The sequence below is a fragment of the Elephas maximus genome, chromosome 5 (genome assembly GCF_024166365.1).
Source record: "Elephas maximus indicus isolate mEleMax1 chromosome 5, mEleMax1 primary haplotype, whole genome shotgun sequence".
Lineage (NCBI taxonomy): Eukaryota > Metazoa > Chordata > Mammalia > Proboscidea > Elephantidae > Elephas > Elephas maximus.
Window position 1 is genome coordinate 24,870,092 of NC_064823.1, and position 16,891 is coordinate 24,886,982.

General features: G+C 34.8%; 1 protein-coding gene across 8 annotated transcripts in view; it reads right to left on the reverse strand.

Moving 5' to 3' along the window:
- BLTP1 (bridge-like lipid transfer protein family member 1) overlaps nt 1-16,891 on the reverse strand; it is a 237,041-nt gene that overhangs the window by 137,804 nt on the left and 82,346 nt on the right. For all 8 annotated transcript variants that reach the window (XM_049885396.1, XM_049885390.1, XM_049885394.1 and 5 more), the window contains 7 exons: nt 10,575-10,730; nt 10,220-10,317; nt 8,301-8,479; nt 8,034-8,140; nt 6,425-6,633; nt 3,241-3,468; nt 2,320-2,457 (listed from right to left, as the gene is read on the reverse strand). In XM_049885396.1, the coding sequence (XP_049741353.1) occupies nt 2,320-2,457; nt 3,241-3,468; nt 6,425-6,633; nt 8,034-8,140; nt 8,301-8,479; nt 10,220-10,317; nt 10,575-10,730 (1,115 nt within the window). The remainder of the gene's footprint in view (nt 1-2,319; nt 2,458-3,240; nt 3,469-6,424; nt 6,634-8,033; nt 8,141-8,300; nt 8,480-10,219; nt 10,318-10,574; nt 10,731-16,891) is intronic.

Here is a 16,891-nt window from a genome sequence, read left to right on the forward strand (position 1 = left end):
ACCCCTTCTCTAATATCCAAATAAATCATACTTTATATTTCAGTCTCTCTGTAAGCTTGCCATATCTCTGGAACAAGAGCTAATGTGAACCCTCATAGGAAGCTCAATAAAATGTTTTTTATATCTGTAAAGCCTTTGGAAATGCAGGGGTTAAAATAAAAGTTGACAGAGGGGGACACTGAGTTTCTGGTAAGCAGGATGGAACAATCTGGTTGATCAACATGATGAACATATTTAATGTCACTGAACTGTGCATGTGAAGACCGTTGAAAGGGCAAATTGTTTTGTTACCTATATATTTATCACAATAAATAAATAATATTAATAATAAAAGTTACATACTATATGATTCCACTTTGCAATGACAAAATTAGAGCTGGAGAACAAATTAGCTGTTACCAGCAGTTAGGCACGAGGATGGGAGGGAGGTGGTAATGTCTATAAAAGGACAGTATGAGGGATTTGTGTAATGGAACTATTCTATATATTGATTCTCATGGTGTTCACATAAATCTACACATAAAATTGTACAAAATTAAATACACAGTACACACACAAACATACACACAATAAATTAGTACATGTGAAATCTGAGTAATGTCTGTAGATTGAGCCAATGTCAATTTCCTGGTTGTGATATTGTACTATAAGACGTTACAATTGGGTGAAACTAGATGAAGGGTGTACAGATCTCTCCGTATTATTTATCACCATGGAATGATAATCTACAATTACCTTAAAATAAAAAGTTTTTAAAAAGGAAAAAATAAAATTTGAAGGGCTACCAGGTACTCATAAGAAACCAGAGATATTCATCTTAGAGTCTTAAAACTCACCCATAGGAAGAGATTTTTCCTTTTACCTTTATTAATTCCCCCAATTGTTATGGACTGAACTGTGTCCTCCAAAAAGATATGCTGAACCCTGTACCTGTCAATGTGACCGTGCTGAGGTAAACAGTGTCTTTCTTTAAGATACTATCAGTTAAGCCATACTAGAATAGAATGAGTCCTACTCCTAATCCTTTCTGAATGTTGTCCTACAGATAAGCAGAAAACACATGGAAAAAGTCACACTCAGGAGGAAGACACCATGTGAAGATACATCTACAAGCAGCAAATGAACGCCAAGGACTGCCAGCAGTCACTCGAAGTCAGAAGAGAGGCATGGCTCTCTCAGAACCCTCAGAAGGAATCAATACTGCCAATACTGTTATTGGGATTTCTGGCCTCCAGAAATACATATATAGACAGATAAATACATAGATATATATATACATAAATAAAATAAAATTCTATAAAGAAAAATCTAGTCAGCTATGGCAAAAGAGTAAAAACCGTGTATGCTATTTTAAACAAGATGGTCAGGTGCAGATATAATTCATAATAAGTGATAATCCACTGATGATCTTTGGGTGTCAGATTCATCTTCCCATTCATAATTTTATTTAGCCTTGTATTAAAATCAGTTTAATAATTTTAAACCACACAACCTGACTAAAAGTAGGGAAGAGGTCCTAAAGTAGTGGTAGATGTCAAGAGAAGCCATTTGGGCATTAAAAAAATAATAATAAAGTGATAATCTATCCAGAAATATAAAATATTTCCATTCGGTGAGTATCTTTGGTTCTCTTTCAAAAGAACCCCAGAGGTGATCTTGAAGGTATTAACAAGGTATCTTGAAAGTATGCTAGATGAATAAGTTACTGACTAGGTATTGACCATGTGTATTCACGTTTTGAAGATTTATGGTGCTGGCTAACATTTAAAAAAAAATTTTTTTTATTGTGGTAAGTATCTATGTAACAAATTGTTTACCATGTCAACATTCTTCATGGGTACAATTCAGTGGTATTAGTTATGTTTATCCATTTCCAAATTTTTCCAATATGGTGTTCGTAATATTAATACTTAGAGTCGCTATGGGTTGGAATTAACTCAACGGCAATGGGTTTTTTACAGGTTGTGATTTCTAACAAAAACTATCAATATTTTATCTAATTAGCTTTTCCCTTCCATAAATATATGAAAAAATTATAATTTTTTTTTCACTTGAAAAAACAAAAAATAAAATTGTTTGGGAATCGTATCAATAGGGAGCAGCAAGAAAAAAACATTCTGAAACAGTTCATTACCAACTCCATATCGTCTGTGTGTCTGTCTCTCTCGTATATTATTCACAAAACTTAATACAGTTAAATTAAAAGTCTCTAATTTAAAGAGCTATATATTCCATACACAGAAGCTAGTACATTGTTTTAACCCCATAAATATCAATAATAAACTCCTAAGTCTTTATATTAACTCATTTTTATATCACCTGATAGTTATCACTGACAAACACATTCAGGGGTGACAGGACAAGTTGTAGCATGGTCTCCTTAAATCCTTTTTTCATCTCAAAACATAGTCTCTCCAAGAAAGCTGTAGGGCACTCAGGGCCATCAGCAGTCCCATGCTAAAAGTTAAACAAAATACCATAATCAAGATACAGAAAAGGCAAAGACCAAGGAAGTACAGGAAAATAACATTACATTTACCATGATTAAGAGACTTTGATTTTTAAAAGAGAATAAACAGTGTTTACCAACAAAAATAACTATTCTGTACCCCCAATAAGAACACCAAAGGTGACTTCTCTGGTGTGAAAACCTGGGTTCATGACGTAACCAGTACGCACCACAATGCTCTAAGGTCACCACCCCCTGCCTATCTGGCCTGGCTCCAAAGTCCCTGAGCCTTTAGGGAAATATAATCTCATTCCAAGCCAGCACCAAGAGGTCCAAGGTGCATCCTTAGAGTGAACAAGGATTCTGTGCTCAGTCTACAAGCCTGACACAATTCAGCCTCCAGGGCAACCTCCTGGAACTAGATTTTATAATACGTGCACCCTAAGATCCGGAACTGGTCTAGGGTCTCGAGACAAAGGCTAAGAAAATATAAGTTCTTGAGTATCTATCCAGTTAACCGTAAACCCAGAAATTCAATGCCAAGACGAAATATTCTAAAGTTACACAGAACAGTAAAAAATTAAAGTGAAAGAATAAAAACAGAAAAGTAAAATTATTATCAAGTAACCATATTTTGAAGAATATGTTAGCTTTATGAAAGTAAAACAATAAATTTAGAAGTTTTTGAGTCTAATTTTTTATAAGTGTGTGTGCATACATACATATATAGTTTCCCGTACTATGTGGGTTTCATAATCTATTCCAGACTATGTTGATATGTAGAAACTTACCACAGGAAGACGCCCATGAACTTTGTACAAATTAATAAGTACAGTTATATCCCAAGGACGCAAAGAAAGTGGATGAACTGACTTGGCTGAACTTTCATTTTCCTTTTTGTCATTTTCCATTCCAACAGCAGTCCATCCAGAGCTGGACGATGTTGACAGTGACAGAACAGGACTAGAAATAACCTCTTCGAAATCCATATACATGTCATCCTCCCCAAAGTAATTTTCCTATAAATATTAAGAAAAAACAAACTGCTATCAAAAGAGATAAAATTTCACCTAAGAACCCTAAATTTATAAACTAAGTATCCCCTTAGTCTACTGTAATAAAAAAATCAGGTCTATTTCCTTAAAATGAAAAATATATATAAATATTTTTAAGACCTACACTTAGCTTCTTAGCAAATAAATATACCGTTTAAAAAAAAAAACCCCACAAAAAGTAACAGAAGTTTACAGTAAAACTTCATGACAACACTACCCAATTATACCAAACACTTGTACTTTAGGTCCTAGGAGAGACCTTTGAAGACTGGTATGGTCACTGGTTTTCCACCTGCTTCTCAGAGTTCTGAGAGAGTACCCAAGGACATCCTTTAGGGGAGGCAGATCAATTCATGGAAAATGAATCTGGCTAAATACTCTAAATCACACATTCTAGTTGCAATTATTTATCAAGAATGTTTTAACAATTTTAAAATGAATGTCCAATTCTGGTTACTGATGAGACAAAAGTATATGTTATCAACAGTTATCAAAACTTCCTTTCACATATTCATCTTAGTTTTTTATGCTGGAGTGTTTCAACCATTAATATTCTAACTTCTTTTGGATGTTTTAAAAGTAAATTTAAATTGAGTTTTAGTTGAAACTTTTTCTTCCCATTGATTCTAAAATTAAATTTTGCCTATTTGACTTGTCAGTAGTAATCAAAAGTTTTTAAAATATTCCTGTCAACAATGGTTAATTATGTCTGTTAAATGCTACTAGCCTAATGTTAAATGTTTGATCCTGAGTTCCTGATTTCCTTTTTTTTTTTTTAAATATGTGAATTTCATCTAAAGGGGTTCATTACTGAAGAATCCAGTAAGAAAAAAAATCAAAAAAAGACTGGCCAAATAAAAGGCACGTAGTAAAATACTGTGGCAAATTTCTACGTATTTTTCAGATTAATGAATACATAGGGGTATTTATAAACAAATAAAACTTCCAGTTGCATTTAAGAGTTGATAGCATGAAAACTTACCCTATCTTTAAAATCAATTCCAAACGAGCCCACAAAAATTAGTTTAAAGAACTAGAAAAATGTGCTCTTTTGTCAAGTTTCTGGCATGCTCGATTTTAAGAATAAAAACCTTGATCTGAAGATTTACTCCTTTAGCAAGCTACCCTAGGTTACTGGGGGGGGGGGGGGGGGGGGGGGAGAAAATCAGAATAGAAACTTTAGGTTTCCACAAATATTAAATATATTTTTCCTCACATCTTTTATCTTACAGATGCTTTATGATGGCTTTTAGTAAATATTTTTTCCCAGTTGCCATCAAGTCGATTCCCACTCATGGCGGTTGCCACGTGTGTCAGAGCAGAACCGTGCTCCATAGAGTTTTCAATGGCTGATTTTTCAGAAATTGATCACCAGGCCTTTCTTCCAAGGTGTCTCTGGGTGGACTCAAATCTCCAACCTTTCAGCTAGTAGCAAAGCACACTGACCTTTTGCACCGCACCCAGGGACTCAAATACTGAGATTTTAAAACCTCATTCAGCTAACATGGCCCTAACAAATCTTATTTGTCCTTCTCCGACCAACACTGATTATCTTTGTCTCTTTCCAGAATTGATTACTCCTTATATAGGATTTCTTGCTAGCTAACTATTCAACATTCAAACCATTATAGGAAACCCTGGTGGCATAGTGGTTAAAAGCTATGACTGCTAACCAAAAAGGTTGGCAGTTGGAATCCACCAGGTGCTCCTTGGAAACCCTGTAGGGCAGTTCTACTCTGTCCTATAGGGTCACTATGAGTCAGAATCAACTTGACGGCAATGGGTTTATAGATGCAAAATTGCAAAAGAAAGCAAATAAGTAAGCGTGTGAGGTCACCACAAGCCAGAATTGACTTGACAGCAATGGGTCTAGATCTATTTTTTATAAAATTACACCCATGCAAACATCCCACCACAAGTAACTCTACTACTAATGATGTTAATGTTTTGATAATTAGTCTCTCTTTAATTATTAGATGTAGTAAACAAACAACGTACGATGAAAATCAAAAGCAAAGTGAATTTGTAAAGTCCTGGAAAACGCAACATTTCATGAAGTTAGTGAAAGTGATGTTGGAGAACTGCTCCAATCACAGGCAAAGCTATCAGTTGTGGGAGTCTGGGAGGATCAGAGCAATTACCAACCAAGGAGAGTAAACTGACAAAAAGGGTGACCTGCTGGGGACCTTTTAAAAATACGATTTGAATATCAAAAGAACTACAGCGGTCTCTAGAAAAGTGATGAAGTCCTCAAATATTTTTCCAAAACTAGCCTCTCTTCATAATCATACTACAGAAATCAAACTTAAAGTGTTATACTGTATGATCAGACAATTTCAGTGGAAAAATTATATCAAAATGAATCAACACTACATTTGGTCTTTGTTCTACGTATCAGTGCATATTTACTCAGAATCTGAATTTGGTTTACTCTGAGATAAGTTTATTTTTCACATATTTGCTTTAAATTTTTAATAGACAAAGATCCAAACAAATCTTTTGCTCACTATTTACCATTAAACGTTGTTGGATTCACTTGAAGTAGATCTTCCTGGAATGAATTATCCTCAGATAACAAGATTCTCTTACACTTCTATTGCTACGTTAATTAGCATACACTAAAATTTGTCATATATCTGTCTCTCCCTCTGGCCTACATAGTCCTTGAGAATAGATGTTATTTCATCTCTGTAACAAGTAGCTTTCTGGAACACATTAAATCCTCAATAAAACTGAACTGAATTGAAGAGTGCACTATTTGTAATAAATAATTTTGTAACTGAGTCTATCATCACAAGTCCAGTATAATGTATACTCAATACTTAAATCCTCCAACTTGTTATTTCAAATAGTCTCAATTGTTAATTAGATTCTGAATGCTCTGCCTATGTTTAAAAACATGCAATTTTTTAAATTATACCTTTATACACAGAAAGGCATTTAACAGAGGTCCATAGAGAGTTATCTGGGAATCTGGGGAAAGTTCCAGTTCTACATGAAGTTTATCAGGTGGAAGTTCTGAGGGATCAACAGGTGGACGTGAAGATGCAGAGGGAGAAGAAACAGCTCTGTCTGTCGCTTTTTGGGATGGTCTTAGTACAGACAGCATTGTTTCTTCCATTTCTGACACTGCAAGAATTTGAGGGGAAAAAAAGATTAATGGTGTTTGAGCAAAGGGGAAAAGTAATTCTTTGAAGTCCTTCAAGGAAATAGTTACTAAGAAATTTCACTTTGCAAATATGAAAGCAAATAATCTTGATGCTACAGGTACAGCATGTAATGAAAACAGACTGAAATACCAATAATGAAGAAAGCAAATAAGAACAGACTTCATGAAATATGGAGAGAAATACATAAATCAGATGGTACAGAATCAACAAAAAGTTCCCACTAACATAAGAACAAACACTTCCATTGAGTCCCTGCAGTATAAATCTGAGTCACAATTAGGCGTTAACTATACTTGGGCATTAAACTACAGAGTTGTTTTTATATAAACAGCTGTTCAAATACAACATATTATCAAGCTACCATGTATATAAACAACAATGAAAACTATTATTTGAAACTTAACTCACTGAATAAATACAAAGAAAACCTCTCCTGACTCGTTCCCTTTATTACCTGGGTAATAAAGCAAATTACCTTCAAGGAGTTCTAAATTATGTAATTGTTAAAATGCATCAAAGAAACTAATATTCCACAAAATCAAGCACTTTAAACAGAGTCACGTTTCACTTAATATCCATGATACAGTCTGTGAAATAGGACATTATGTGATTTGGACATTATGCAAACACAAGATAGGATGCTGCTACCTACAAGTCGAAGCATACAGTGTTATACAGTAAACTTTTTATCTGTAAGTAGGGAAAGTGCACATAAAAATAATGCTAGAAAGTATAGTACAGTACACACATAAACCAGTAACACAGGCATTTATCATGATGTTATATATGTACCATACCATTTATACACCCGGCAGCACAATCACTTTATATATAAGAAACATGAGATACATGAGATGCATGCAGGAAGCTTTGCGTCTGCTATGTCTGCTCTGTCTGGTTACGTCCACTTATGTCCTGTTCTCCGATCAGGATTTCTGAAGTCTATTATAACTTTACGGGCCCATGGACATACATGCAGTCAGACATTGCCCAAACGAACATTATGCGGCACATGACTATAGATAGATTCATCCACACCCTGTTTCATATTCCAGCTCTGCTGCTTCTAGCTTGGCAGACCTTAGGAACATTACTTACCTTCTCTGAGCACATTCTGTCAACTCTAAAATGAGAACAATAATAATATCTATCTCATACAGTTATTGTAAAGATTAAATGAAATAATGAAAGCTGGGAAACTGCTTGGCCCAGTGTTTGATACATGGTAAATGCCTGAAAAATGTTAGCTATAATTATAACAGAATTTATAAAAGATTATAGATATACACAATGATGCCAGATGATTATCCAATCATAATGCCAGATGTTTCAAGGTACATATTATATAAAAACACTTACATGATTGTTTTAGCTGTTCATCTGCTTTTTGTGGATAAATTGGATGCCATGTATAATCAATTGTCAACATCACACTTGGGACAGTCCAGCATTCAACCCAACCAGCCCTTTGAAGAGTAAAAAACAAAGTTTCTAGTACTTGTTCCTCTAACTGTAAAGACATCAGTTACAGGCAAGTGAATTTTATTATTCTTTAAATCAATAATCATTTCTCCACACATAAACACAAAATGCTTAGTGCTTAGGTCACTGGTTTTTGTGACTTACTTTTCTTGAGTAATATTCCGCCATTTTGGTTTAACTGTTTTCTGGCCACTTTGACACTCAGCAGGAATACCAGTATCATGAGTCATTTTATTTGGATGGCAATTCTTTACCAGTATAAATAATGAATATTTACTAGGGTGGCAATCTGGTAGAAACAAATGAAGATCAACATCTTCACCCTAAAAAATAATTTATAATAACCAAAAGTAATAAAATTGGTACGTTAATGTTAGGATACTATTTACAGTCGAATATATCTACAACAATCTTGAAAATAAAATTGAGAGAAAATAAACATAATTTTCAAGTGGAAGATTTTACATTGAATGGTTCAGTAATAACTGGAAAAAAAATTTACATTGACAAAAACTAAATTCTGATTGAAAAACAAAGGAAAAGAAACTAGGGAAAGAAACAGCACAATATTCACATAACAGTGAAAAAGAAAAAGACATACTTCACAAGTGACTCAGTAAAAAATAAAAAAATAGCTTCACCAATATAAGTCCAAGTGAAACTGTGTTCTTTTTTTTTTAAATTATTATTATTGTTATTTTAAAAATATTGTCTCTCTTGATTCTCGTAAGACTTGGTTCCTCAACTTTTAATAATGCTGAATTGGTACATCTACAGATCTTCATTAGGTTTCATTTTTGTCCTTATAGGTTGTCTAATCTTTTTTCATATTGATGCCTGGTTTCTCATTAGGTAGTATAGTACAGTGGTTAAAAGAATGGACCCCTAAGCTATATTGCCTAGGTTCAAATCAGGGCTTTGAATCGGTTTGAAACTGTTTGGTAATTGCCAACATAACTGAGGGCAGCGTAAGTATTGCACAGCAGCCGAATCTGTTGCCCATGGAATTTTGATCTGAGTAGGAAATGAACAGCAGTGACCAACTCAGAAATGGTGGCCGACTGTGCTGCCCTGAACACGTGTGGCTCTCCACAGTCCTGCTGATAATCCAATCTCCTGCTCAGGCTCCTGAAACTTTTAGGATCCACGCAGGAGACTGGACTTTGGTAGGACTGTGGAGAGTGACACACATTCAAAGCAGCAGGGCTGGCTGCCATCTCTGAGTGGGCGCTGCTGTTTGTTTCCTACTCAGGTCAAAATCCCACTGGAGACAGATCTGGTTGTTATGCAACACATTTGCTGCCCTCATTTACACTGGCAATTACTGAAACATTCTGAACCTGTTCAAAGCTGTCGTTCAAATTCCAGTTTGGCCACTCACTAGCTGCATGACAAGTTACATAAACTCAGTTTCCTAATTGGTAGATGCATATGATAGTAATAACCACCACCTCAGGAATGTTGTTCTTAGAATTAAATGAGTTACTACATGTAAAGCCCTTGAAAGGTTATTGGACACATGAAAAATGTTTAATAGGTGGTTAGCTGCTCACATTATTATTGTTACAACCGTACCACAATTAGTACAACTACTACTTGTCCATGCCTTAAGATGAGATGCTCCACAAAATTCCGACTTTAAAAGTACATAAAAGCCTGCTTTCTGATAAAGGAAAGAAAGGTCCCTGTGGTTATTCCTTGAATTTCTGGTTGTCATTAGGAATCAAATATAGAGAAGTGTAAAATCTACTTCATAAATCTAGTGAATATTAGAGCTAGAAACAATTATTAGGAGAAGGTATAGATTAGCCACAGAGGTTAGAAATAAGCTCTAATAAAATAACCAATTTAGGAATTTTTGGGGGGGGTGGTGCTGGTGAGAGGGTCCAACTTCTTAGGCACAGTTAACTACAAAAAGGAAACAGCAGCAACTCTATGAGGCTGAATGAATGGAGGAAAACTAAAATACCTCAGATTTCCAGGGAATAGTAAAAGAAAAGCTTTGAGAAATAAAACTTACTAATAAACCTCGTGAAATAAACAACGCATATAATTATACATACTTTTAAAGAGAACCTGGTATTACATGTAGCTGGCACAAAGTCCGTAAAAGGCAAAGAAAAATCAATATTCAGTGTTTCTCCACAGGCTGCCAGATAAACTACAAAAAAAGAAAAGGAAAAGTAAATTTACTTTTAACCTCAAAAAATTTTAATTAAAAATTGCCTTAAATGCAAACTTAAATAAGACAATATACTTAGTCTAAAACAAACACTGAAATGGTCTTCTGAGAGTCTACAAGATAATGGGAAAAAATTAATTCTACTATCTAAAAACCATAAAATCAATACTGATTTTCTTTGCTGGTATTTTTCTTAATGAGCAGAACACTTAACCTAATTTTCAACAATTTCTTACCATTTTCCTGCTGTTTGGTGGAACAGTCAATCCAATTGTGTTGATTAGCAGCCCAAATCATTTCAAACTGATGAAACATGATTTTAAAATTCCATGTATATGGAACAAATGAAAAAATGTCTGGAGCACTATCACTGGACCAGTCTTGAATTAAATCTAAAATTATTGGGATATGGAAGAGAAAGTAAAATTAATAGAAATTCACAGACAAAACAAAGATTCTAACACTAGTTTAAAATGAATTTTTCTTTTCTAAAAAAAAAAGAACCTTCATACTAAAATATTTGAAAGGCGATTAAGATATAGCTAAGTGATTTGGCAATAAACAGATGTTTACTTACTAATCACATTTCTAAAGAAAACTAATATACGTTTCATAAACTTATTTTTTAACAAAATTTTTAAGAAAATAAAAAAAAAGGAAAAAAAAATCACCTGATATTCCATTATCCAAATATCTAACATTGTAGACACATTTCTTTCTAGCTTTTTTCATGTAGATTTTTACGCTATCCTTTATGCACGTGTTTTATATGTTACTTTTTATTGAACTCAAGTACTTTTCCATGTTATTTCACACATTTATATAACTTATGCATAACAATTCATTAAAGAGACTTGCCAAAGTTTACTTAACCTTTCCTACAGATGGATATTTATACTCTTTCCAAATTTCTGTGTTATATATAAAGCTATCATATACATTTTGTGCAAGATATTTTACATATTTAGGATTACTGTGTCAGCATAGATTCCAGAATAGAAATTCTGGGTCAAAATTTAGAATTTTTTTAAGGCTATTATATATTATAAAATTGCTTTCCAAGAAAAGTGAATTGATTTATACTTCCATCAGAAGTATATGCCTATGTATTTCATTGTACCCTCTCCTCCATCATATCTTTCTCTCTGTTTTTGATTTGATAATTGTTAACTGAAAAATGGTACCTTAATTTAACTGCATTTCTTAATTACAAGTATGGTTGAGTATTTTTTCATATTTCCTTATCCATTAAACAAATATATGAGTTCCTACTCTGCTCTAGACTTTGGAAATACAATGGTTAATGAAACATAGACTGGGCCATCTTTTATAGTCAATCATCTTTACTGATTGTTGATGTATTGAATATTTTAGTTGTTGCTTTTTAAAATCATGTTCACGTATTTGGCCTGCTTGTACGTTGGTATATTATTTTTTTTTATTTCAGTGGGTAAAATTTCTTTACATAAATTAGTTTACTGCTTAAGAGCTCAGCTGCTAACCAAATCGGCAGTTCAAATCCACCAGCTGCTCCGTAGAAACCGTATGGTATAGTTCTACTGTCATATAGGGTCACTATAAGAATCAACTCGACAGCAACGAGCTTATCACAATGGTTTCCTTGACTTTTTCTTCTGGCCTTTACTTTGTTCATGGGCCTTGTATGCATACTCCCCATAATAAACCTTTCAATAAAAGGTCTCTTCGTAGAGGTGTCAAACTCATCTTTGTATTCTCACATACATAACACAGCACTATGCAGACAAAATTCAGAGCGTGTGTATGTGTAACAACTGGCAGCAGTATTACATCATAGACTTTGATGCCAAACAGTCCTGGGTTTAAATTCTAGTTCCATCATCTAACTAGCTATGTAGGTTTCGGCAATCAAAAAATTATTCTCAAATGTCTCTTCCACTTATTAGCTTCATGAGTCTGGCCAACTCAATGAAGGTTTTTGTGCCTCAATTTTCTCATTTTTAGCTCAGGGATGGATATTAACAATGCCTATCCATCCCTTTTCAGAGTCACTGTGAAGGCAGTATAAGAGAATATGCTTTGTAAAATGGCAAAGTACTATGAAAATCTTAGTTAATATTACTTCATTAATTATCAAAGACCATTTCAGACCTTAATGCCTTTCCTTACTTTCTTTGATTATCCTTACAACCTAAGTGATTTCTTCTGTATTCAATTCTCACTCACATGTACTTGGTAGCTTCACAATTCATATCTGCACTCACTTATACTGTTTTTTTTATTTCATTTGTGTCTTTCTAGTGCACCACCCTGTTTCAATTGTGTATTTCTAGTCTCATATACTTAAGGCTGATAAAGAATACAATTAAGATATGTCCATAAACTCTGGGGGCAGAGATCAGGCTCAATGTCTGTTTGGAATTATTATTAATATAAGAGGCTTTCAATTTAAATTGGTTGCATTTACCTACTTTACATTTCTATTATTGAAAAAATTGAGATATTTCACTGCTAGAAAATGAGCACAAACTCAATCTACTACTTATCTCAAAAAACCAATGTAATTTATTAAGTTATCTGGCAATTTTAAAAAATCTTATTAGTTTTTTCTTCAATAATTTATTTGAAATTTCAATATGTCATTATTCTGTAATATAGTTTTTCTGCCAGATTCTAAATTATCTTTACTGATGAATATTAAAAATTATGGTGACAAAATATTAGGAACCTCAGCAACCATCTCTATTACATATTTCTCTTTAAAACAAAAACCACTTTCATTATCAGGTGGTCTTATCTATCAAATAATATGAATAGAAAGAGGAAGCACTTTCTTGATGACTATCTTACTCATTTAGTCAACAAAGTAAACAGCTATTAAGATGGTAATCTAAATGTTAGTATGAAAAAACTCTATAAAATGTCAATCAGCTGCTACTGGACCTTTGCAATACTGTTAAATTGTCTTCTTCTCCTCCTTATCAGAGTAAATCTAAATCAACTTTATTATTTCCAGAAGAGACTTCGGGCTTCTGCCTTTGTTTTACACATTTCAGGGGCTCTATATTATATTTATTATAAACCTATCTTTACACTACACCGAAATCTCTGAAGAACAATTTCATTTCACTAATAATTGGGGTAAGAATACCTGTTGAGAAATATTTACACTACACCGAAATCTCTGAAGAACAATTTCATTTCACTAATAATTGGGGTAAGAATACCTGTTGAGAAATATTAGGCATTCTCTTACACCAAACAGACAATTTCATATATTACAGAAAAATATAAAACTGGGAGAAAAGTTATTCAAACACTATATGTGTTCACTCAAAAGGCTAAACTAGTATTATTTTCTAATAGTCATATTTTTAAAGGATAAATATGTTAAAAGGGACTATAGTTATTCTTATGCTGTATGTCTTTAAAAAACAGAACCAGTATGATCAAATGAAAACTTAGGTGATGGTTACATTTATTTCTGTATCTTTCTGTATTTTTTACATTAATCTTACTAAATTTTAGAAAATCAATGATCAAAAAAGTTAATTTCAATAGGCATAATCAGAAAGACATATAGTTAGAGAAAGAAAATAATTTACGGGAAATACAATTACAATTTAAAGAATGTGTGCTTGGCTGTTAAAAAGTAAATAATGCAATATTCAGTCTAAATGAAAATGTTACCACAAAACAGAAATTTAAAAATCATGAAGAATTTATAGTCTTATTCCAGTTATTCTTAGTATTGCCAAAGTCTGAGAATGCAAAGTGTCTGAAGGAAAAATAATGTTAAAAAATTAAATACTTGAAGACAGCAATCTATTTTAAAGGTTAGCAAAGTTAAGAATTAAAAAATCTAGGGATACAGTACAAAACCCACTGTCGTCGAGTCGATTCTGATTCATAGGGTTATAGTCAGGAAGGCTATATAACAGATTCTTGAGCCAGACTAAAAAGCCAGACTACTTGGGTTTAAATCCCAGCTTGGCCAATTTACTAGTCATGTGACCCTGAACAAATTGCTTGACTTCTCTGCAACTCACCTTCATCTGTAAAATAAGGATAATAATGATACTGATCTCAGAGACTTATTACAAGGATTCAATGATTTTATATGTGCAAATTGCTCAGAACAGTGCCAGCCACCTAATAAACACTAAGTTTTAGCTATTATTTTTTTCATAAATTTGACAGTTAATTCAAACTGGGAACTGGTTATTTAATATTCAGCTTCATTAACAAAAGTTAAACTTGCCAGGGACTCTCAAAATTTCTACCACTAGGACCCTGACTCAAGCCTTGGGGAAGAATTACATAACAACTCCAAGAACACAGAAGCTCTATCTGGTCCCCCAGGTAAGTTTCCCAGCCAAACCAGAAAACAAATATAAAAGACTTAGGATTGAACATATTGCAACAGTGACTTTATAAAAAGCTGTAACTCTACCAATAGAAACATTAGGATAGAAATTATTATTCCTATTTCACAGAAAAGGAAGCTGAAGCCTAAACAGAGACATAACTTGGCCAACGTCATACCACTTAGTAAGTAACATGAAGACAGAACTGTGTATACCTTATATACATGTATTTTACCACTATACACTACAAATATCTAATAGTGCTTAGTACAGACTAAATACTTAGCAAATAATTATTGGATGCATGGGTGGGTGTGTGGGTGTGTGGGTGGGTGGGTGGGTGGATGGATGGATGGGTGGATGGGTGGATGGGTGGATGGATGAAGTGGACAGATAGATGAACGGATAAAGCACTCAAAGATTAGGTTGCTCTGAGGTACCACTGACTAGCAAATTAGAACAACTCAATTTGGCTAAACTTTTTAGATGAAGCCTCAACAAGGATACGTATTTTTATGTAGTAACAATATTTGTGTTATTTGCAAACCAAGACTACACGTCTCTATACTCATGAAATATGCGTAGCTACCATAGTATCTTCAAGAAATAAAGATTTTGGAGACAGGACCAAGAGAGGGGAACAGACAGACGCTTCCAGCGAGCACTCTTTACAACAAAGACCTGAAAAAACAAGTGAAACAAGTATATTTATGACAAGCTAGGAACCCTGAACATCAAAGGCAAAGTTAGGAAACAAACTGAGTAGCAGGGGGAGGAAGACACGGTTCAGAAGCTGAGAAGAGTTACCAGACCTAAATCGCCAGGAGCCCGCAAGCACCTTTCCTGGGAGAGGCTGCAGGTGCTGGTACTAGGGTTCGGCCGCAGCTTCCTCAGGGAGAAGCAGCCAGCCCCACGTCCTACTCACACTTCCGGAACCAGAGAATAATGGCACTCTAGGCAAAAGCTAAGAACTTGCATATATTTTACCACGCGGCCCCCCACTCCCAAGCCAGCTTCAGTGGCTTTTGAATATCCAGGGCCTGAGATAGACCCTGTTGAGCACCTAGAGCCATCCTAACAGCCTTGGAGAAGGAATAAATTTACAACTGGGGGAAAAGATAATTTGTTAGCTCCACCAACCTGGGGAGCTCAGGACAGAAGTGGCTCCTGCCCAGGTATAAACCGTCCGTGGACTTTGCATACCTTTCCCCCTGCGTGGACCTGTGTGGGTCTATTTCAGGAGAACAGACCCTCGTTGGTAGACTACAGCTGTTTCAGCTGTGCGGTGGAGAGGTGGGTGTTTGATGTTTAACACCACTTTGTCTATTAAACACGGTCCTCACCTACCCACATCAGGGGCCTAAGGACCAGTGGCTCCACTCTGGTCACCCAGCTACCCACAACACAGGTCCAAGGAAAACGGGTACCTCCCAGTCCCTACAACCAAAAACGATGGGTGCCCATGGTCCGTCTGCAGAATCCACCTACCTGTGCACTCTAGGAAAGAGGGGCACGCTTTCCCCAGAGACACTTGGAGGAAAATTCTCAGCCCCCTGCCTTATTCAGAGAGTGACTCCCTGCTACAACCAGATACTGATACCTACACCAAACATCCCTGCCCCTCTAAGACTGTAGGACAAAGCCTATACCACACACTTGGTAAGCAGCTCCCTAGACACTTGAGGTGAATCCACACAAGAAAAGTGAATGGACTCCTAGACCGATATACCTGATAACGGCTCTAGCCATCTGGTGATAGGACATCAAAGTTTCAAAGGTGAAAATAATCAATCTACCTCACTACCCATTTGGGCATATTAAAACAAATAAAGAAGCTAAGATACAGTCAGCAATAAACTAATACAATCACTTATATATGGCCTGGAGACAACACTCAGTATCAAGTCACATACAGAAACAGACCATGATCACTTCAACAAGCTCTCAAACAAAGAATCAAGGGATCTTCTAGATGAAAGTGCCTTCCTGGAATTACTGGAAGCAGAACACGGAAGATTAATATACAGAACCCTTCAAGATATCAGGAAGGGAACAAGCCAAGGAACACACAGATAAAGCAGTTGAAGAAATTAAAAAGGTTATTCAGGAACATAACGAAAAATTTAATAAGCTGGAAAAATCCACTGACAGGCAGCAATCAGAAATTCAGAAGATTAAAAATAAAATTACAGCATTAGATAACTCAA